Source organism: Pelodiscus sinensis, chromosome 7 (assembly GCF_052426305.1).
Source record: "Pelodiscus sinensis isolate ZL-2025 chromosome 7, ASM5242630v1, whole genome shotgun sequence".
NCBI classification, from domain to species: domain Eukaryota; kingdom Metazoa; phylum Chordata; order Testudines; family Trionychidae; genus Pelodiscus; species Pelodiscus sinensis.
Genome location: NC_143058.1, coordinates 73,992,541 through 74,013,130, shown reverse-complemented (window position 1 = coordinate 74,013,130; position 20,590 = coordinate 73,992,541). Strand labels below are relative to the sequence as shown.

At 49.3% G+C, this 20,590-nt stretch overlaps 1 protein-coding gene across 2 annotated transcripts in view; it reads right to left on the bottom strand.

Annotated features, from left to right (window-relative positions):
• Positions 1 to 557: 557 nt before the first annotated feature.
• LOC112544928 (SUN domain-containing protein 3-like) overlaps positions 558 to 20,590 on the bottom strand; it is a 29,287-nt gene continuing 9,254 nt past the window's right edge. For both annotated transcript variants that reach the window (XM_025182045.3, XM_075934268.2), the window contains exons 6-12: positions 14,328 to 14,391; positions 8,820 to 8,952; positions 6,310 to 6,391; positions 5,925 to 6,028; positions 2,195 to 2,362; positions 1,903 to 1,998; positions 558 to 713 (exon numbers count right to left, since the gene is read on the bottom strand). In XM_025182045.3, coding sequence (XP_025037830.3) covers positions 600 to 713; positions 1,903 to 1,998; positions 2,195 to 2,362; positions 5,925 to 6,028; positions 6,310 to 6,391; positions 8,820 to 8,952; positions 14,328 to 14,391 — 761 coding nt within the window. In that variant the 3' untranslated portion in view covers positions 558 to 599. The remainder of the gene's footprint in view (positions 714 to 1,902; positions 1,999 to 2,194; positions 2,363 to 5,924; positions 6,029 to 6,309; positions 6,392 to 8,819; positions 8,953 to 14,327; positions 14,392 to 20,590) is intronic.

Below are 20,590 nucleotides of genomic sequence, written 5' to 3'. Positions count from 1 at the left end.
TTAGGAACAGAGTTTAAAATGTGGTTCTGCTCTGAAAAGTGACCCTACAAATGGTACTCTTGTTGTGGTGCTCTTTTCCCAGATTAAAATTGCAAGGAGAATTATATTTCTACACTAACAGCCAGCCCACTGGAATTTGAAAGTCCAGCTTGGTTCTTTCTGACTACAATGCGTCAGCAACAGTAATGTCCATTCTACAAACAAAGCCTTGTTAACAAGTCAGTGGATGGTATTCAAGCTGGGACAGACTCGGGTTCAGTCTTTCCTAAAAGTATTGGCTCATCAGGACTAATAGGACTTGTTAAAATATATTTTGGCCCATTAAATCTGCAAATTGGATTCAGAATATACTCTGGGAGCAGATCAGTGATGTAAGATGGTGCCATTTTTACAGTGTTGTTTTCTGCCCATGGCCACAATTTAGATTTTAAGAATCAGGTTACATTTCCTTAAACATCTTCCCCAGTCGGGAGTGAGGCAAAAGTAATATAGAGAAACAAGGCAGTTTCTATTGTCTGTTACTAGCCAGACCAACACTATCAAAATGAAAGCATTACCCAGGTGTAATTATTTATTTCATGTGGATTCTTGCTGGTTCATCAGAGCGCTGGGTTCCCATGCACACGAAGCCCATAGATGCACGTATAGTTTTGATGGCCCCAATTGCTCAAGACTCTCAGCTGTAGATATCTGAATTGATCTGCATTTGCATCCTGAGGGAGAGAAGGAAAGAACCAGACCGGTGAAAGATCAATTGTTTGTTCTGTAAGGAGATAGAATCATAGAATCACAGGACAGGAAAGGACCATAAGAAGTCATCTAGTCCAGTCCTCTGCACTCCTGGCAGGACTAAGTATTATCTAGACTATCCCTAACAAGTGTTTATCTAACCTGCTCTCCAAAATCTCCAATGATGGAGATTTCACAATTGCCCTAGGCAATTTATGTTCCACTGCATCCAGTCTCTCCCCCATGAACTCATGTAAATGAGCACAGGATGTAAATGGGTCTGGCTGGAGGAGGGATTGAACACATATCACCCCTCTGCTGCTTTCTCCCTTTGCCCCATCAAACTGCCTCCAACCCCACTCTACCACACAGGTGAAGACAACATAGTGATGAATTCGGAGCTGTCTTGTAATCACACATTGGTACTGTAGTTGGCTTGGTTACTGAGATAGCTTTTGAATGACTATCTTGAGTTGACTCATCAAGGCAGGAAGGAGAAGAATGGCTCCACATCCGTCTCACCAAACACTTATGAGTTGTTAAGGGACAAAGCCAGAACACTCAACTTGGAAGATTCTAGCTCTGGTTCCCACCAGCCTATGAAATAGTCTGATTTAGAAATGACCACGGTGCAAAAATACAAAAGAACAAAAAAGTAGCAGGGTTTAAAAAGGCCCAATCTGGGCAGGGGAACCAGCCCCAATCCCTGAGGCCCACTGAGGTGGAGAGGTCTGGAAAAATGAGGCCTAAGTTGCCATCATTCCATGGTAGTTCTCGAGGGAAGATAGATGTGTGTAGGCTTCGTTTATTAATCCTTTTTTTTTCTAAAGCTTTATTCCTACAGCTAAACAAATACATTTGTTTTAGCAAGGTTGGTCACTATGTACCTCTGGCCATTCCTTCCCAAAGGCCAGAACTGCAGGACCCCAGATTTAGTCATCCCATCCGGGTAATAACAGTTGATCTAAGGTAAAATGTACAGTGTGATAATTGCAAATTCTCACTCAAAGATAGACAAAGGCACAAGGCCTGACACTGGAGTGGGCGCATTCAGAAACCTGTGAGAGGACAGAGGGGTTGCTAGGCCAGTCACCATGACAGATATTTTTCAGCATCATGGTTGGATCAAATGAAGCGATGCAGCCTTCTTCTAGTTGGAACCCCATAGCATACCTCCAGCTTGAATGTTTGGACAGGGAACCCATCCTGATCATAGACAAACTCCCCTAAGAAAGCAGCTCCCTTCTCTCCAAAACCTTCTTTCAGCCCCTAAAAGAGGAAACAGGAAGGAGATGGAATTTCTCATTCCAGGTTCGGAGACACACAACATGCTCACCAAAGGCTACTGCAGTGTGCCACTAATCCCACTGCGTGATCGGCCCACGGTACCAATCAGCTCCGCCGTGTGAGCTAGCAGCAAGCATGCAGCGCTCAGTCTCATTGCAAAGGTGAGAAAGTTACTCACATAAATGGCAAAGTTTTGGGGGGCACTGGAAATCTCTTCTGTCTGAGAATCTTTCTTGGCAATATGATCCAGCGTGACAGCCAGCGGTTGGATAACTCTGGCTAATTTAACCACGACAAAGCCGCGAGATCCACGCAGAGCCCAGCAGTTCCCTGGGGCGTTATCCCGCTGGAACCCAAAAGCAATATAAAATAGTGAACTGCATTTCAGATATGTCTAGATGGACTGCTGGTCCCTTCCAACATTGCACTTTGTGACTCTATGGCTGTAAGACCCCATTAAAGAGCACCATACTCTGGTGCCATAGACATTCCAGGATGACAATGTTCCTAGCAAAATGGGAAACAGAAGCTTTTTTTGATGGAAGGTCACAAATCAGAGTAGATGGGTTGCTGGCATTTCATCGGGTTGATTAGAGTTTTTCTGGGAGCGCAATGTGATTGGATGGTTAAAATGCCAAATCCCCTGCACACTAAAGCTGCCCTCACGGCTAATGCTATTGGATCTGAGTATATGTACACCCCTGAACAACAATGTAAAAAACACATACACAAATGAAGCAAGACACACAGGTAGGCTGTCAATCAAAAAGTGTAATGACCATGAACTGGTTAGCTCAAAACATGGTCAGAGTCCAAACAGCAGATATTTATCAGCAAGCCCTGAATAGCTGCACACACCTAATGGGGTGCACACATACAGAGCCTTAAACAGGAACCGGACCACTGAGTTCAGGAAGAAGGATTCAGGAATAGGAATAAGGAGCAGACTGCAGGAAAGTGAAAGGCACACCAGTTATCACCATTCCCTTCCCTTCTCCACCGAAGTTCAGCAGTCCCTGGGTGATGCCTCTGATTCGCTTCTCCAACCGGCCACACATCATCATCAAACACAGACAATCCTCCCAATCTGTTCCCCTTTCAGGAGGAAGTATGTCTTAGGGTATGTCTGCACTGCCCGGCTATTTTGAAATAAGCTATTCCGGAATAGTTATTCTGAAATAGCTTATTTTGAAATAGCACGTCTACACTGCAGGGAAGCCTCAAAATTAATCTGAGGAAGGCTTCCCTAATGTAGATGTGCTATCTCGATTTAGAGCCTCTGGAGGCACTGGGGAGGAATAACTTAGAATGGCCCTGGTGAGAGGCTATTTCGAAATAGCAGCAGTGGAACATCTACACACACCTTATTTCAAAATAGCTATTTCAGAGTAAGCATTATTCCTCGTAGAATGAGGTTTACCAATTTCGGAATAAGCCGTCCATTATTTCAAAATTATTTTGAAATAATGGAATGGCTGTGTAGACGCTCTCCTTGCTATTTTAGAATATCACTAGCTATCTCGAAATAACGGTACAATGTAAATACACCCTTTGTGATTAACACCCATGGAAAAAGCACTCATTGCCCTTTGTAGCCTGCAGCCAACATCTTGAGTGTCAAAAACGCTTCCTAACCCTCACCTAACTGAGCCTGCCTGTCCAGGACAGAAAGCCTGCAATCTTGCTTAGCTATTCTTGTTTAAAACTTGCAGGTTTGCTCAGCTCAAAAGTCAACTTCAAGGATGGTGAAAAGATGGGATGTACCTTTTCCATCAGCGTAGACAACTTGGTCCTCAGAGGCTGGCTGAAAAGCCGTAGAATGGGGTTTCTCCAACATTTTTATGAGATATATTCCAAATATCATACAAAGCATGTGTTAATGCAGTACCCAGTCAAACATGGCCAGAAAAGAGGCTAGGCAAGAAAGGAGTCTTTTGAGGCCTTGTGAAACTATGACTATGAAGGTGTAACATGAATAAAATTCTATGAGAGACAACAGGGTGAAGCCATACAGTGCAATTGAAGGGTGAGACCCGTCCACTGCAATTCTCCGCTATGGTCTGTCTATGACTACCGGTTCCAAAGGAGCTGAAGGAACAGTTGTACTGGGCTGGTCATTTGCCTAATTCTGGGTGCATCTGGGCATAACAACCGGGACCATTATTACCAATCTTGGGAATTTGTAAAGCAATTTCCTTAGTTCAGACAGAGCCTAAAGCAGTAAATCCATGTCTCCTCACCCATCAGAGACTATCATACAAATTGCCTGAGATGCTCTGTACTGAGATAAGTCCACTATAACATGGAATAATAGTAAGAGTAAGTATTATTGGCCACATTCTTAGAGGGATTAATCAAAGTGGAGTGACATTTAGTGATTTGGCAGGGCAATTTAAGACCCGAGTTCCACTCTTAGATCTGATACTTAATTTTCTATGATTGTCACTGTTTTTTGTTTATTTGGTTGGTTGGTTGTTGCTTTTTTGTTTTGTTTTTAATCCAGCCTCCATAGGAAAGGTAGGCTGTGGTACCTCTATCTTTGTGGATAACTAAACTATTATACTGAATCTGCATCTCTTGCGTAATGTGAATTGATTGGGACAGATCGCTGCAAGAGCCATTATTAGCTTAACCTCAGTCACTCACTATTTTAATTGAATAATACGGATGCCCACTCATCCACTTACCTAAAAAAAGTCTCATTTAATTGTACAAAACAGAACATGAAATATTTATTTTAAAAAGGGATACCCAGCTTCATTCCCAAATCAAAAGACTTCATTTACAAAAACCCATTAAGGTTGCTAAGTAACAACAATGTAGTTTCCTTCCCTTGGCAAAAGTCAAGCATCTAAAAAGCCAGGAAATGCATGACATTGCTGCCCACATAACATTCACATTCGCACCAAACATAAAGAAACATATACTTCATCACAACAACCTTAATTCATACCCATAATAATGGAAGTGTGCCTAGATGATTTCATAATAAGTCAATCTTAAAAACTTTTCTTGTTATGCTACATCTATTAAGTTATTCTACACAAAGACCATGCATTTCTTTGTTCTTGAATCGAATGTGTTACGTGTTTTCTCAGCAAGAGATTTATGATTCTCTGACCTAGAAATCTGCTTGTTTCTCAGCAATTAAATTTTGTTATTGACACAATTGGCAACCATGTTATCACTTTAGCAACCTTAATATATTTTAATGCAGGATTTGTGTTTGCTTGTTTGTTTTGGAATACAGTGAAATAGTCTTCTCAATTATTCTGGCTGTGTTTGGATTTAGCCATGAGCTAGGGTTTAAATTTTGGAATTATGTTAACTTGCTTTTGATCTTTTGAAAGCAAAATATTTGAAGAAAGCCTCGACTGTTCTTCCCTACCCTCCTTCTGCCTTTGCCTTGCTGCCAAGACCCAAGTTTGTGGATTCTGTATTTCCTTGGCAGCTATGAATGGCACTGAACACCCAGCAGTGATATTCGAGGAGAGGAGACTGCTCCGTGACAAAAGCCTCTCTCCTCCTAGAACATCTGGGAATCGGTTTGGAAGGAGAACTCATGCCTTGCCAAGAGGTAATTTCTGTCCCAATCTCGACACAGCTGTGAACCTGAGATTTTGAGAACTTTTTGCTTTTTAGCTTAGTATCCTTTTCTGAAACATCAGCCTTTAGCTTTGCATTCTGCACTGTGATAGCTTATGACCCATTTAGATCTCACAGCAGTCCCTGCTTCATTGACATTGCTGTTGCTAATGAAGACAGCTGATCTTATCTACAGGGGTCAATTCTCTCTGCTGGAGACTCTGCCTTCCCTATATCATCCCAGCTCTGGTGGAGATGGGGGTGGAGAGAGGATTCAAGCCACCAGAAGAGAAGAAACAGAGGTAGTTTTATGGGATTCTTACCTGTAGAATCACATCTGGAGACCGTGAATATTCCCAGCAGAGCCAAAACATACAAATCTGTGCACCTGTCTTGTAGCTTTCACTGTGTTTCACAACAGAGGCACCTGCAGACATTATAGAATGTGTGAGAAAATTTTGCCAGAAGACACAGCAAACACCTGCAGAGTAAGTTACATCTATAACACATGTGCACCAGACAGATATGCAACACAGGGAACAGATTTTGAAATTCAGTCTTGTGATATTACTGTTGGGTATGCTAATGGGATCTAGGCGTGGGCACTTTTCTTCCAGTGTGATATGCAGTTAGCTTCCCCATTTACCCCCCAATTAAGAGCATCCCTCACTGTGGAAGGAGAGCCCATTTTCCTTGAGTTCGGCTTACCCATTGACTTCAGAGCAAAGTCCTCCCTCTGGATGTGGTCACTGTTGCCGTCTATCCAATTGTCCATTGACCCTACTGGATGCTGTGAAGGAAATACCAAGTGAGGGAATGCTGTACAGAAATACCTAGGGCAACGTTTCCCAATTTTATTTGGCCACTAAACCCTTTTAAACTCGGAAGAATTTCGAGGAACCCTTACAGCCGGAGGGGGGGGGGGAGGGGAAGAAATTTGTCAAGAAAAAAAAACCCACCACGGGAACTGGACTAGGGAGACCTCGTGGGGGCCAAAATGTGGTCACGCATGTCCCGAGCGGGCTTTGGAAACGCAGAGTGGCAGCAGGGGAGGTGTCTGAAAGCCGGCGGAAAACCAGAGAAGGAGCTAGCTCCTTTCTGTCTCTTTAAGGGGGGGAGTGATCAAGTTCTCGCGGAGCCCTTACTTTCACTTCACAAAACCGCAGGGTTCTGCGGAGCATGATTTGGGAAACACTGGCCTAGAGGAACCTGGATGGACACATCCCATCTGGGCTGCCTTAGACAGTTATTTTCCGAGGTCTTTGCTCATAAGTCAGCAATGGTGCCTACAAGCCACACACTGCAGCACTGTGCACAAATGTGGGATCCATCAGCCATCCCATTAAAAGGATTCTTTGCCTTAGTCCCAGTGGAGATGTCTCCTAGACACCATAACTACCAGCATAGCCTCCTTGTGAAGAGTTGGAGCTTGGACCTGACTTTCTCTATCCTGTGCTGATTGGATGTTTGTTCCAACCTTCTCCTTCCCCTTCCCTCAATCTCCTCACCTTTGCTTCACTCCACACCTATCCCCCTTAAAACCAGCTCTGCTCCCCTCTTAGCCCTTTCCTTCAATGTCCCTGTACTTGGTTTGCCATTTAACTTATCTGCTCCTAACTAAACTCAGCTCCCCAAAATAAAATACAGTGTGGTGGCAACAGTCACATTATTCACTCTGATTGTGTTTTCTTCCCCTGCCCCTACACTGTGGCCATTTCCTCTCTCTAGACCATAAACTCTTCAGGGAAGGTTCTTCCTGGTACTACTCTCTACAGAACCTGGCACCATGGGACCTATTCTTGAGTGGCCTTAGGGCACCACTGTAATGAACATGATCACTAATTAATAACAACAAAGAGGTACAGGAGTGAATGCGTCATAGGAACTGGACTCCTCTGTCTAAAACAGAGGTGTTCCCCAGCAGAAGGGTGAGTAGGAAGGGCACGGGAGGGGAGGAGGTTGTAGATAGCACTGCCATTGACCAGGCTATAACTCTTCTGTAGAGAAATAAGACTTTAGCCTCCAGGACCTGCCCTCATGCAAAGGCCTTCCAGGAGGCAACCAAGTGAAATCAACATGGTTCTATAGAAGTTTTTCTAAAAACCTGTAACAGTTCGTAAGAAGTTATGCCCTTTCTATTGTTTTGTTTGAGCCACCCTATAGAACTGAATAGCAGGCCTATAATTTACTATTCAATTCTGTAATATGTCTCAAGGCAGTCCTAGCAATCTTAGGCTACGTCTAGACCGGCATGATTTTCCGCAAATGCTTTTAATGGAAAAGTTGTTCCGTTAAAAGCATTTGCGGAAAAGAGCGTCTAGATTGGCACGGACACTTTTCCACAAAAGCACTTTTTGCGGAAAAGCGTCCATGCCAATCTAGACACAGTTTTGCGCAAGAAAGCCCCGATCGCCATTTTCGCGATCGGAGCTTTTTTGCACAAAACAATACCGCGTTGTCTACACTGACCCTCTTGTGCAAAAGCATTTGCGCAGGAGGGCTTTTGCCGAGCGGGAACAGCATAGTATTTCCACAAGAACACTGACAATCTTACATGAGATCGTCAGTGTTCTTGTGGAAATTCAAGCTGCCGGTGTAGACAGCTGGCAAGTTTTTCCACAAAAGCAGCTGCTTTTGCGGAAAAACTTGCCAGTCTAGACGCAGCCTCTGTGTTTTCTAGAAGAATTATATGTAGAGGGGGGTTTGGTACCTTCACTTTTAAAGTAAATGTAACTTAGATGAAAGCCATCATGCAGCAGTAGGTGAAGGAATGACACTAAAACAAAGAAGCTCAAAGCAGTGACGTTTTGGCTGACAAGGATGGGATGGGCTATCACGTCCTCAGACAGTTTCCATATGCCTCAAAGGCATCCTGCCCTCAAAGCCTGTGTAAATGTAATACAAGGCGTCCCAGCCATAAGTCGCCCCAGTATACATCTGTTCTGCACTAAAGTCGTTGACGCTTGTAGGAACTGGTGCATTATAAGTCCTCCCTTTCCCTGCTCTTAAGTCGCACAAAACAATAAGACTTTATGCAAATGGAAGTCAGCCACGGGGGGGGGGGGGGAATCCCCACTTTACGTTGTTTCGCTATTAGTCCAAGTTTTTTGGAACGTATCTTTTTTAGACTTATAGCGAGGACGGCCTCTGGCCACCTGGACTTGGGCCTATCTCCTAAGACTAAAGTAAAAAGCAACTGCACATGGTCTGATCCTCACTTTCTTTGTCTTCCAATGTTGCTGTCCATGCGTCTTCACTAGAGTCGCTACTTGGATCTGCAGCTCAGTGACCTGCTTTTGGAAGTCGTCAATTTCCTGCTGAAGATGTTGCTGAAGAATCACATTCTGGTGTCTTTATAAACAACAACAAGCAGACATCAGGAAATGCCATTTCAAATGAAGCTGTAGCACAGGGAGGCTACGTCTACACTAGGGCTGATTTTACGCCAAAACAATGCAGCAGGACCACACCTCAAGCGTGTTTTTGTGGAAGACAATGTACAGTAGAATGGCAGCACAGAGGGCTTTGTGCGGTGTAGGTCTCCCTCTTTCTATGAAGAATAACTCCTTTTTGTGAAAGAGTTCTTGCGCAAAAAGGCGTGTGTGGACGCTCAACAGGGCTTTCTTGCACAAAAGGAGTCTCGCAGAAAAAGCACAGGTGCTCTGATGATCATTCTGTGAATGGCCATCAGAGCTTTCTTGCTCAAGAGTGTCCATGTAGCCAAAGCCAGAGTTTGTGAGCTCACCCCTCCAGCAACACAGGGAGGGGGCAGGAAGCCGATGCTTTAGCACGTGGGTGGAGGCAGAGAGAAAGGCACGTTTCAAAGGACAGGGTTTCAGGACTGAGCTTTCTTCTTTTATTTTCAATTTATTCCAAGGCATGTGAGCTGGAGTATCCTCTCTGGGCTGTCCATCATGACAGCAGGGATCATAGGCCCAGGGACCCATTCAAAAGAGGGCAGGACAATGGAAAGTCCTCCTTTGCCTCCCAAACCCATCAGGACCACCTTGTGGAAAGAGATGCCCCCGTGAGGGCACTAGGGCAAAGTCCTCAGTCTGTCTCATGGCAGGCAGCACAATGGGCTTGAGTCTCCCTTCTCCATCTGCATGTTAGTACATCCCTTTCCCCCACCTATGGAGCATGCCCTGCATATTGGCACAGCCAGGCCTTGAAGTAGGAAGCCCATGGTCTCTCAGGACAGCAAGGGCAGGTCTACACAGCAGTGTTATTTCGAAATAACAAAGTGAGCGTTGACACAGAAAGCCTGTTCGTTTGAAATCATTTCAAAATACAGGCAGTCCCCGGGTTACATGGATCCGACTTACATCGGATCCCTACTTACAAACGGGGTGAGGTAACCCCGCACTAGCTGCTTCCCCCCAGCAGACCAGGGAGACGCGAAGCTAGCACCCCCCCCCCCCCCCCGAGCAGACCAGGGAGACGTGGAGCGGCTTTTCTCAGCAGACACCTCAGCTTGAGAATAAAGGACTCAAGGAAGTGAGGTGTGGGAGAATAAAACTGAGCTCTGGAGAAATGTTTAGCTAGAGTTTCCCCTACAATATGTACCAGTTCCGACTTACGTACAAATTCAACTTAAGAACAAACCTACAGTCCCTATCTTGTACGTAACCCGGGGACTGCCTGTAACAGGCTTCCGATTCCACATTCTGTAACCCTCCTTTGCTGAGGAAGAACGCCCATTTCAAAAGAGCTATTTCAAAATAGGGGGTGTGTAGGCAGCACAGCTGGAGTTTTTTTCAAAATAAGTGGCCTCCAGGGCTTCCCATGGGAGCCCTGGTCGCCACTCTGTCCACACGCATCATAACTCCATGGTTCCCCTTCCCCTGCAGTCCTTAAAGCTACAGCCCCAGGGGAAAGAGCTTGTAGCACAAAGCAGGCCCAGCTCGCACTGTGCCACATAGCAGAGCCCTGACTGCTATCGCTGCTGCCACAGATCCCCGTGCTGCCGCCGAGCCCCACCCCACCCCACCGCTGCAAAGGAGCAGGCAGCCACCTTCCAAGCCCCAGCCCTGGAGAGAAAGAGGAAGGCGCTCTCATGAACGGACATGGAGATCCTGGATGTCATTGAGATCTGAAGGAACGCTCTACCATCCAAGATCTCCGCACCGAATGGCACAATGCAGCTATATACGACCAGCCTGGTCCAGAGAGAGCACAGCCGCACTCTGCACCAAGTCAGAATGAAGGTGAAGAAGTTCCACCGGACCTATGCCAAGGCCAGAAAAAAAAGTTCCCCATCGGAAGTAGCACCCCAGACCTGCCGCTTCTTCACCCAGCTGGATGGCATCCTGGAAGGGTGGTAGGTCACCTCCCCTCCCTTGTCATCAACTCCTGCCTGTACACACCTCTCATGAGCCTCCCAGAGGGCTATGGAGGAGGAGGAGGAGGTGGCCAGCACAGACAACACGCCCACTAGCCAGGACCTCACCCTGTTGCTGGAACCAGTACCCCTTCCCAGGATGTCACCCAGGACTCGGACAAGGCCGAGGAAGGCTCATCAGGTGAGTGGCATTATTATCCCCGGACATACACGGTGGGAGGCAGAGGGTGGTGAGGGGCTGCACACTCCTTGCCATGCCTTTCAGCCTGGGGATCGCACAGCAGCCTGTGCATGCAGGTGCATAGAGAGCACCAGTCCAGAGCAGACAGCTGCAATGAGGCAGCCACTCAGGAACCTTGAGCTCCTGCTCACAGGGTTTCTGGAGAGGCCTGCCTTATTCCCCACCTCATGGTAGGACACCACCACCAGCCACCACTAGGCATGATGGACACACACACAGCAGTGTCGCACATGGCATACGGGCGTGCCCGCACTCCCAGGGCAGAATGCGCCCCCAGGCCACAGTGTTGAGGGAGAAGACGCAATGAAGGGCAATGGGAAGGAAGTGGAGAGGACGCCAGCAGTGCTCTCTGGCAAGTGGCATTTACTGCCCACACACACGCATCCCCCAACACCTTCTCCCCCTCTCCTCCAGCGGGCAGGGATACAAGCCGTCTCCCTGTGGGACGGTGCCGCTGCCAGACCTACATGTGAATGGCATAGAGGGAAGCCAAGCTGCCCGGTCACCCTCCTCCCGCCCACAGGAGGGCAACTTCCCATACCTGCTTGTCTCTGGAGCAAAGGGGTAGCGAGTTTCCCCCTGGGACATCTCCGTCCCGGCAGAAAAGGGCTCATCGTCTAAGCCACAGATGGCCTTGCTTGAAGCCCATCACCTTCCTCTGACCCGAGACCTTTCGGTGTGGGCTCAGAGAGGAGGGCTAGGCTTCATACACAGTGTCTCCAGGGATGACTGCCCTTCTCACTTCCCTTCACAGCGGGGCCAGCTGCCAGTGGGGCATGAACCACACCTCCCAGACCAGCCTCTCAACCCCACGTGACCCACAGGTGAAGGCAAACTCATGAAGCAGCAGGAGCATATCACCTGCCTGTGTGCTCTGCAGCAGTCTCTGGACCAGCAGGACTGCAGAATGGAGGCGGACCTGGAGCTGCACCGCAACACCTGGCAGGAGCTATTGCATCAGGCCTGGACCATATGTGCAGCTTACACTGCCACCACTGCCCGCCTGTTGACTGCTGCTGCTGCCACTCCCGCTGCAGCTCCCGCCCCTCCAGCTTCTCCCCCAACCCCCTGTGGGCCCCGAGATCCCCACACAAGAGGCGGTGGAATTACTCGAGGCAGGTGCCAATCCCAGCCCCATCCCTCAGACTCTCCTCCCCCTTCCACCTCCCTACCCCCTTCCAGATTCTTTCCCCAGTCCCTCCTCAGCTACATTTACCGCAACCAAACAAAAAATAGTTTATTGGTTCAAAACAAAAGGTCTGGTTCATTTTATCAACAGAGGAAGGGGAGGGAGAAGGGGAGAGAGGAAAAGAGGGCAGGGGAAGGGAAGGGTGGGGGAGAAAAGGAACAGAAGAGCATTGCACAGGCCTCTTGTGGGGAGGCCCAGGGGAGAGTGTCACTGGGGTCCTTGTCTGAAACTCTCCCTCAGGGCCTCCTGAATGCGCACAGGCTCTGCTGAGCCTGGCATTAAAATGTTCCTTGGTAGGGTCCAGGTGTCCAGTGTAGGGCTTCATGAGCCAGGGAAGCAAAGGAAAGGCAGTGTCCTCTCACAGTGCACATGGGCATGTCCACTTCCCCGCCCCTAACGGTGCGGTTGGGGAAAAAAATGCCAGCAAACAGCTTCGGGAAGAGGCTGGAGTTCCTGAAGATGTGGGTATCATGCACCTTCCTCGGTGGTCCACGGCCATAGAAAAGTACCCCTTGTTGTTGATATAACCAGAGGTCTGGTGGTCAGGGGCCCGGAAGGGGATGTGGGTGCTATTAATGCTCCCTCTCTGCACCGCCCCGCCCCCCCGCAGTGAGGGAAGCTCATGGTGGCAAAGCTGGTGACAGTGCGGTTGATGTCACCAAGGAGGAAGAACCTGTGCAGCAGGATGGTGCTGATGCCCTCACCACCTGCAGAAGTAGACAAACAGGGAATCACAGTACTGCCAGGGCCCTCGGGAGTTCCCTGAGCCCACCCCCCTCTCCACATGCCAGGACCAAGCCCCAACTTGCCCCATCCAATGTCAGGACTTTCTTAAGGAGGGACTAAAATACATTCCAGGGAGACTGCTTCCACCACTCCCTCCTCCTTCCCTAGGGATCCCCATTCCAGCAGTTCACTACCCTCCTGGGATGATAGCAAGAGAGAGCCATACCTGCATGAGCTGACGGTTGATTCCCCCCTCCAAGCCAGTTCTCCATGGAGCAATAGCTGTCCAGTGTGGTGAGCTTCCACAGGGCGATGGCGACCCTCTTCTGGAGGGGGATGGCAGGTCTCATGTGGGTGTTCCATCACCAGAAGGCAGGGGTTTGCCACTTGCAGAGCTCCAGGAAGGTGTCCTTCTGCATGTGGAAGTTCTAGAGCCACTGTTTGTCGTCCCACCTCTCCAGGATGATCCAGTCCCACCAGTTGGCACTGGTGTCCCGTTGCCAGAAGTGGTGGTGCACAATGCACAGAGGTGATTAGGAGGGTTGTGCTGCATGAGCCATGAGTGGAGAGAGGAGAGGAGGTGCCCCGCAATGAGCTGGGGGTCCTGTTCCTGCAGGGCCACGAGGGCAGTCTGCAGTAACTACAGCAGGAGGTGTGGCATGGGGTCTAAGAGCCGTCGACTGCTTGGAGGCAGGTGCAGCTCCATGGCTGGAGTGCTGAGGTGTCCACCAGGGCAACCAGAGCACACAGTAAGAAGGCTTTGCTGTCCCTCAGGGAGGTAGGCAAGACAGAAGAGCCTGAGACACGGCTATACAGGAGGTCACTTGAAGCACGAGCCTCAGCCAGCAGCTCCAGGAAGTGACTGCAGTCCTGGTGCCCTGCCCGGAGTGCTTCTGGGGGGCTTTAAGTGCATTTCAGGCTCCAATGAGTGTGGACGCTCTATTTCGAAATTGCTCAGTGCTACTTCGATGGGCGATTGTAGTGTGGATGTGCTATTTTGAAATAAGCTATTTCAAAGTTTTTATTCCAACATAGCTTTTTTTCGAAATAAGCGCATCGTGTAGACATAGCCTAACTGCCTCACACGAGATAAAGAGAGACGTGCCCTGGGTCAAGCAACACAGCAGACGAGAAGAGAGCTGGTCTCAGGGAGAGACCAGTGCTTTACCTCTTTCCACAGAGTCCCAGGCTACGGTGACAAATGCTCACTTCAGAGAATCCTTTTTTACCTGAGCTTCAGCTGCATCTGCCGCTTGCAGATCTTGGCGGGCAAGTGAAAGCCATGCACAAATGCTAGAGAGGAAAGAGCTAAGTTAAGTTTTCTGTGTGCATCAGCAGCTGCGTATACAGGATAGGGTTATATAACTGTACTATAGCACTGTTCATGCTCTAGACAATTTATAAACATTGTAACAACACGAAGAACATACTTCTTTTGTTTTAGATTTATAAAAAGTGCTCTGAAAAGTCTGAATGCACGCAAATTTTGGTGGACAGTATTTTTGCTTTCTTGGGAAAGAAGAGAGGCTAATAACATCAACTTCTAGAATTAATATATTTATTTCTTTAAGCAGAAGTAAAGGATTTGAAGTCAGGAGTAAATGCCAGAGCTGCCCAGAGCAGGTACTTTGGGGACGGTATTGACTAGAAATGGAGCATTCATAGTTTAAGGCCAGAAGGAACAATTCTGAGCATCCACTCCTACATAACATAGGCCATACAATTTCATCTAGTTGTCAAGCTCTTATTTTGTGGCTCAGCAACTGCTAGAAAGGCATCCAGCCTTGATTTAAAGACCTCTAGTGATGGAAATGCCAAAACACACCTTGATAAGTTCTTCTAATGATGAATTACCCTCACTGCTGAAAATCTGTGCCTTATTTCTTGCTTGACTTTATCTGGCTTCAGCTCCCAGCCACTGGATCTTGTTATGCCTTTGTCTGCTAAATTGAAGAGCCTGCTACTCTCAGAAATCTTTTCCCTAGGGCTATGTCTGCACTGGGAAATTATTCTTTGAAAATAACTCCCCAAATAGCTATTTTGAAATAGGCACAAGGCACCATTGAAATAGTGCAGAATTACCATATTTTCCGGCGTATAAGGCTACTGGGCGTATAAGACGACCCCCTAATTTTTTAGTTAAAAGATAGGTTTTCGTCTTATACCCCAGCGCCCCTCTGCCTCCCCGGCTTTGCTCCCGGTGCCTCTGGTCTGCTAGGGACCGTCTCCAGCAGACCAGGGACACCGGGAGCAAAGCCTCTGAGGACGCCCCGGCAGCGGGACAGCCCCGGCGCGCCAGGGCTGCCCCGCCGCCGGAGCCCCTCCGCGGCTTTGCAAAGCCTCAGGGGAAGCCGGCGGCGGGGCATCCCAGGCGTATAAGACGACCCCTGATTTTGGGGGGATGTTTTTTAGCATCAAAAGTCGTCTTATACGCCGGAAAATACGGTATATCAAAATAGCGCGTCCACACTGTTTAGACTCTGAATTGCATTTAAAGTCCCCCAGAAGCACTCCGGGCAGGGCATCAGGAGAACAGTCCCTTCCCATAGCTGCTTCCTGAGGCTGGCTAAGACTCGCGCTTCAAGGGGCTCGCCTCTACAGACACGTCTCACATGCCACTTCTCCACTGATTACCCTAAACTCATGCCCCGGTTGTACTTGCGGATGCTACAGCACTTCCAACATGGAGCAGAGCTGCTGCAAAGCAGCTCCAGGTTCAGGGGCCTCCTGCTGCGCCTCATGGCCCCGTTCATGCAGACTGCCCACGTGGTGCTGCAGGAGGATGATGACCAGCCCAGACTGGGAGACCTCTTGAGCCAGGCCCCGGTGCTCCCCATGCACCAAATTCTGCTTCATCATCCCTGGCCCACCATGCAATGCCACTTCTGGCAGAGGAAGACAAACTCTGACTGGTGGGACCACCTTGTCATGCAGCAGTGGGGCGACCAGCAGTGGCTCCAGAGCTTCCGCATGCGGAAGGCCCCCTTCCTGGAGCTCTGCAAATGGCTAACCCCTGCCCTCAGGTGACAGACCACCCAGATAAGATCTGCCATCCCCCTGCAGAAGAGCGTCGCCATGGCCCTATGGAAACTTGCCACGTTGGACACCTTCTATTCCATCGGGAACCAGTTAGGCATGGGGAAATCCATGGCCAAGGCCATGCTCCTGCAGATTTGACTATTTCATTAGGAGGCTGGTGAAGCACTGGGATGGGTTCCCTAGGGAGGTGGCGGAATCTCCATCCCCAGAGGTTTTTCAGTCCCAGCTTGGCAAAGCCGTGGCTAGGATGGTTTAGTTGGGGTCGGTCCTGCTTTGGGAAGGGGGTTGGATTCAGTTACCTCCTGAGGACTCTTGCAACCCTGTGATTCTATGTTTCTATGATTCTATAGTTGGTCAAGGCCATCAACGCCATCCTGCTCTGAGGGTCATCACTGTGAGCACCATGGACCCCACCGTCACTGGCTTTGCCACCATGAGCTTCAACACATATGGGGGGCCATTGACGGCACCATTCCCATCCTGATCCCCGACCACCGTGCCTCTGACCACATAAATAGAAAGGAGCACTTTTCAATGGTGCTGTAGGCCCTCGTGGACCATGGGGGCCAGTTCACAGACATTTACATTGGGTGGTCAGGGAAGGAGCGCGAGACCCACATCTTCTGGAACTCGAGACTCTTCTGCAGGATGCACACCGGCACTTTTTCTCCAACTGCACCATCAGGATGGGGGGGGGGGGGCATCAACATGCCCATGTGCATCCTGTGTGATGCAGCCTACCCCTTGCCCCCCTGGCTGATAAAGCCCTACACAGGCAGCCTGGACCCCACCAAAGAACTCTTTAACACTAGGCTTAGCAGGTGCCTCATGGTGGTGGAGGGTACCTTCAGACACCTCAAGTGGAGGTTCTGGAGTATCCTCATGTGCCTGGACCTCAGAAACCGGAACATCCCCCAGATGGTGGCAGCCTGCTGTGTGCTTCACAACATATGTGAAAGCAAGGGAGAGACTTTTCTTCCAGGGTTAGGGGCAGAGGCTGAGTGGCTGGCCAAGGCTTTTGAGCAGCCAGGCACTGCTGCCATTCGGCAAGCACATCATGGGAGGCCTTGAGAGAGAGTGTCAGCCAAGGCTACCTGTGAGACTCTCCCCCGGACCTCCCCATAAGGGGCTGCTGTATTGCCCCTGTGTGCTTTTCTTTCCCCATCCCTCCCTTCCCATCTTCCCCCTCCCCAGCAGACCAAATAAAGAAGCCTTTTTTGCTTGTAAAAGTGACGCTGATATTTTCATTTGGGGAATATACAACAGGGGAGAGACTGGATAAAGAATCTGGGAGGGGAAAAGGGGGGGCAAGGAGGGATAGAGGGGCTCAGGGATGGAGCTGGGACTGGGACTGTTGCTTGCCTTGGGTACCTCGTGAGGCTTTGGCTGCCTGGGAGGTCCCACTGCCACATGTTTGTGGGCTCCAGTGGCCCCCTATGCGGCCTAGAAGATGAAGCCAGGAGGGTGGGGGCAGGAGCGGGTGCTGAAAGTTGGGCAGGAAATTGTGGGGGGCAGGGTGGTGGCTGGTGGCCCACTCCATACATGTGACCATGTGCTCCATGACTGACGTTACTGAGGAGCACATGGCCTCATGCTGGTGAAACAGCTGCTCCCACATCATCATCCTCAGCTTCTGGTCAGTCTGCTGCTCCTGTCGCTCCTCCTCAATGTTCCAGCTGTGGGAACAGGGGCAGTCAAGGTGCTCCTGCACCAGGTCCTCACAGGGTCACCTTTGCCTGCTGCTCTTACTGGGTCAGAAAGATGGCGAAGGAGATGGTGGATGCCCCCACACTCGCAGCTGGCCCCACTGTGAAGAAAAGTGACAGGGGCAGCCACCCCCGGACACACTGTGTGTGAAGCCGAGCCCTATTTCTGAGCCTGACACCGAAGGTCTCAGTTTAGACAATGGTGATGTGCTTCACGCAAGGCCATCTGTTGCCTAGACAGTGGGCACTTTTCTGCAGGGGCATGGACATCCCAGGGGAGCATCACTACCCCCTCATCCTGAAGAGCAGCAGGCATGGTAAGGTGCCAGCCAGGCCAGGAGCCTGCAGGCGAGAGGTGGGGACAGGGCCGCTCAGCTTCCTTCCATGTCCCATACATGCTGGGTCCAGTGCTGGTGGCATCCAGCAGACAGAGAACTTCTATCCCTGCCCACTGGAGGAAGGGGGGAGGGTGTTGGGGGAGGTGTGCGTGAGTGGTAAATGCCGCTTTCTGGAGAGAGAGCTACTGAGTTCCCCTCTTCTTCCTCTCCCTGGCAGGTTCCCATGCAGGGGATTGGTATCCTCCGCATCACCACTCTTCACCGGGACTGGATGCTACCCAGTAGTGTGGGCATGAGGCTGGGTGGTGTGTGTGGCACTACTTTGTGTTTCCATGACCCCAGCCTCCTTAGCAGTGGCTTGTCATGGGGAGGTGTCCTACCATGGAGGCCAGAGCAAGGCAGGACTGTATAGGAACCTAGTGAGAAGGCATGAGGGGTTCCTGTGTGAGAACATCATGGAGCTGAGTGCTCCAGACTGGTACCATCGGCTGTTGTGTGAGCCCCAGGCTGAGAAGACCAATCAAGCTGCAAGCAGCCCCTCACCACCCACTGCCTGCCCCCACATGTGTATAGGGAAAGTAATAGAACTCACCTGAAGAGACTTTGCCAGGTTCATCTGAGCCGTGGGAGACATCCTGGGACGGGGAGACTGGCTTCATGCACATGATGATCTCCTGGCTGGTGCGCATGGCTGGCCTGCTCCTCCTCGTCCTCATTGACCTCATTCTCTTCCCCAACCCCATCCATGTAGAGGCTGATGACAGGCATGTCCTGGCCAGAGTCAACAACGACAGGGAGGGAGGTAACCGCCCCACCCTTCCCAGGATAGCATCCAGCTGCTTGTAGTAGTGGCAGGTCTGTGGGGCTACCCCCGAGAGAGTGGGAACTTTTCTCCCTGGCCTTTGTGCAGGACTGCAGGAACTCCTTAATTTTCATCTGCACCGAGTCCAGAGTGCCCCTTCTGGGACAGGCAAGTGGCCATCCAGCTGTGGTCCTCAGCATTTCACCTCCTGGTGCAGAGATCCTGGAGGTTTGTCTCCTTGCCCCAGACCCCGATGAGATCCAGGACCTCTGCACCAGTCCAGGCTGGTGCCCTCTTTCAATGCTGGCCAGGAACTTCCGAGGTGGTTGCAGATGTGCTGGCAGCTGTGGGGGGTGCAGAGGAACTGCTGGGGTCAGACATGTCTCCTCTGATGGCTGCTGTGTGGCACAGAGCTGGCAGAGCTGGTGTGATGCCACAAGCCCTTTCCCTTCTGCCTGCACCTTTAACGCCTACAGGAGAAGGGGAGCATTGGAGTTGTCTGGTGTATGACCAGAGTGGCCACCAGGGCAGCTATTAGTGGTTTCCGGAGGCCAATTATTTTGACGTAACAGCAGCTGAGCATCCACACTAACACCATTTCAAAATAGCAAATTCTAAATAAGTGTTATTCCTGTTCACAAGCAGGAGTTACTGCGAAATAACAAGCCAGTTATTGTGAAATAATTTTGAAACAATGGGCTTGTGTGGACACTCATCTTATTTCAAAATAAGGGGAGTTATTTTGAAATAACTCCCCAGTGTAGACATGCCGTGGGTTGGTACGTACAGGCTGTGAGCAAGTCATGTCCTAACCCTTCACTTTTGATAAGATAAATAGATTGAGATTCCCAAATTCCTCACTGGAAGGCAGGTTTTCTAAACCTTGAATCATGCTTGTAGCTCCTTTCTGCACACCTTCCCACATCCTTTCTGAAGAGTGGACATCAGAACAAGGCAACACTACCATAGTAATGGTCTTGTTAGTGCTGTATATAGTGATAGTGCCATATTCTCTATATATAGCCCACTGTGACCTTCATAAGTCAGATACAAGATTTACAGAAAAAGGAAAGAGAACAGGATTGGTGGAGGGATTATGAGAGTCTTTCATTACTAGTTTGCTCATTTACCTCTAGGTTTGCTCTAGCAATGATCCAAAATGTCTGTCAGCTACTTGGTGGAAGGCCAGCTTCCACATTGACATCACAAATAGCCCTCTCAGCAAGCACTGAACTGGGCTAGGAGACTGAAGTACCCTTGCCCTTACAGGGTACGTCTAGACTTCAGGCTTTTGTCAACAGAAGTTTTGTCGACAGAAGCTTTGTCGACATGACAGTGTAGACGCAAAGGACAGTGTGGATGCAATAACGTCTTCTGTCGACAGAACTCTGTCAACAAAAGGCATTATTCCTCATTATTACCGCCATCAACAAAACTTCTGAGTTCTGTCAACGTTATGTCGACAGAACTCAGCGACAGTGTAGACGCAGATATAGTTTTGTCGACAAAAGTTCACTTCTATCACCAAAACCATGTAGTCTAGACACACCCACAGAGGCAATTCCTTTTGGGTAGAGGAAGAGACATTTTGGAAGGGCAATCTACAT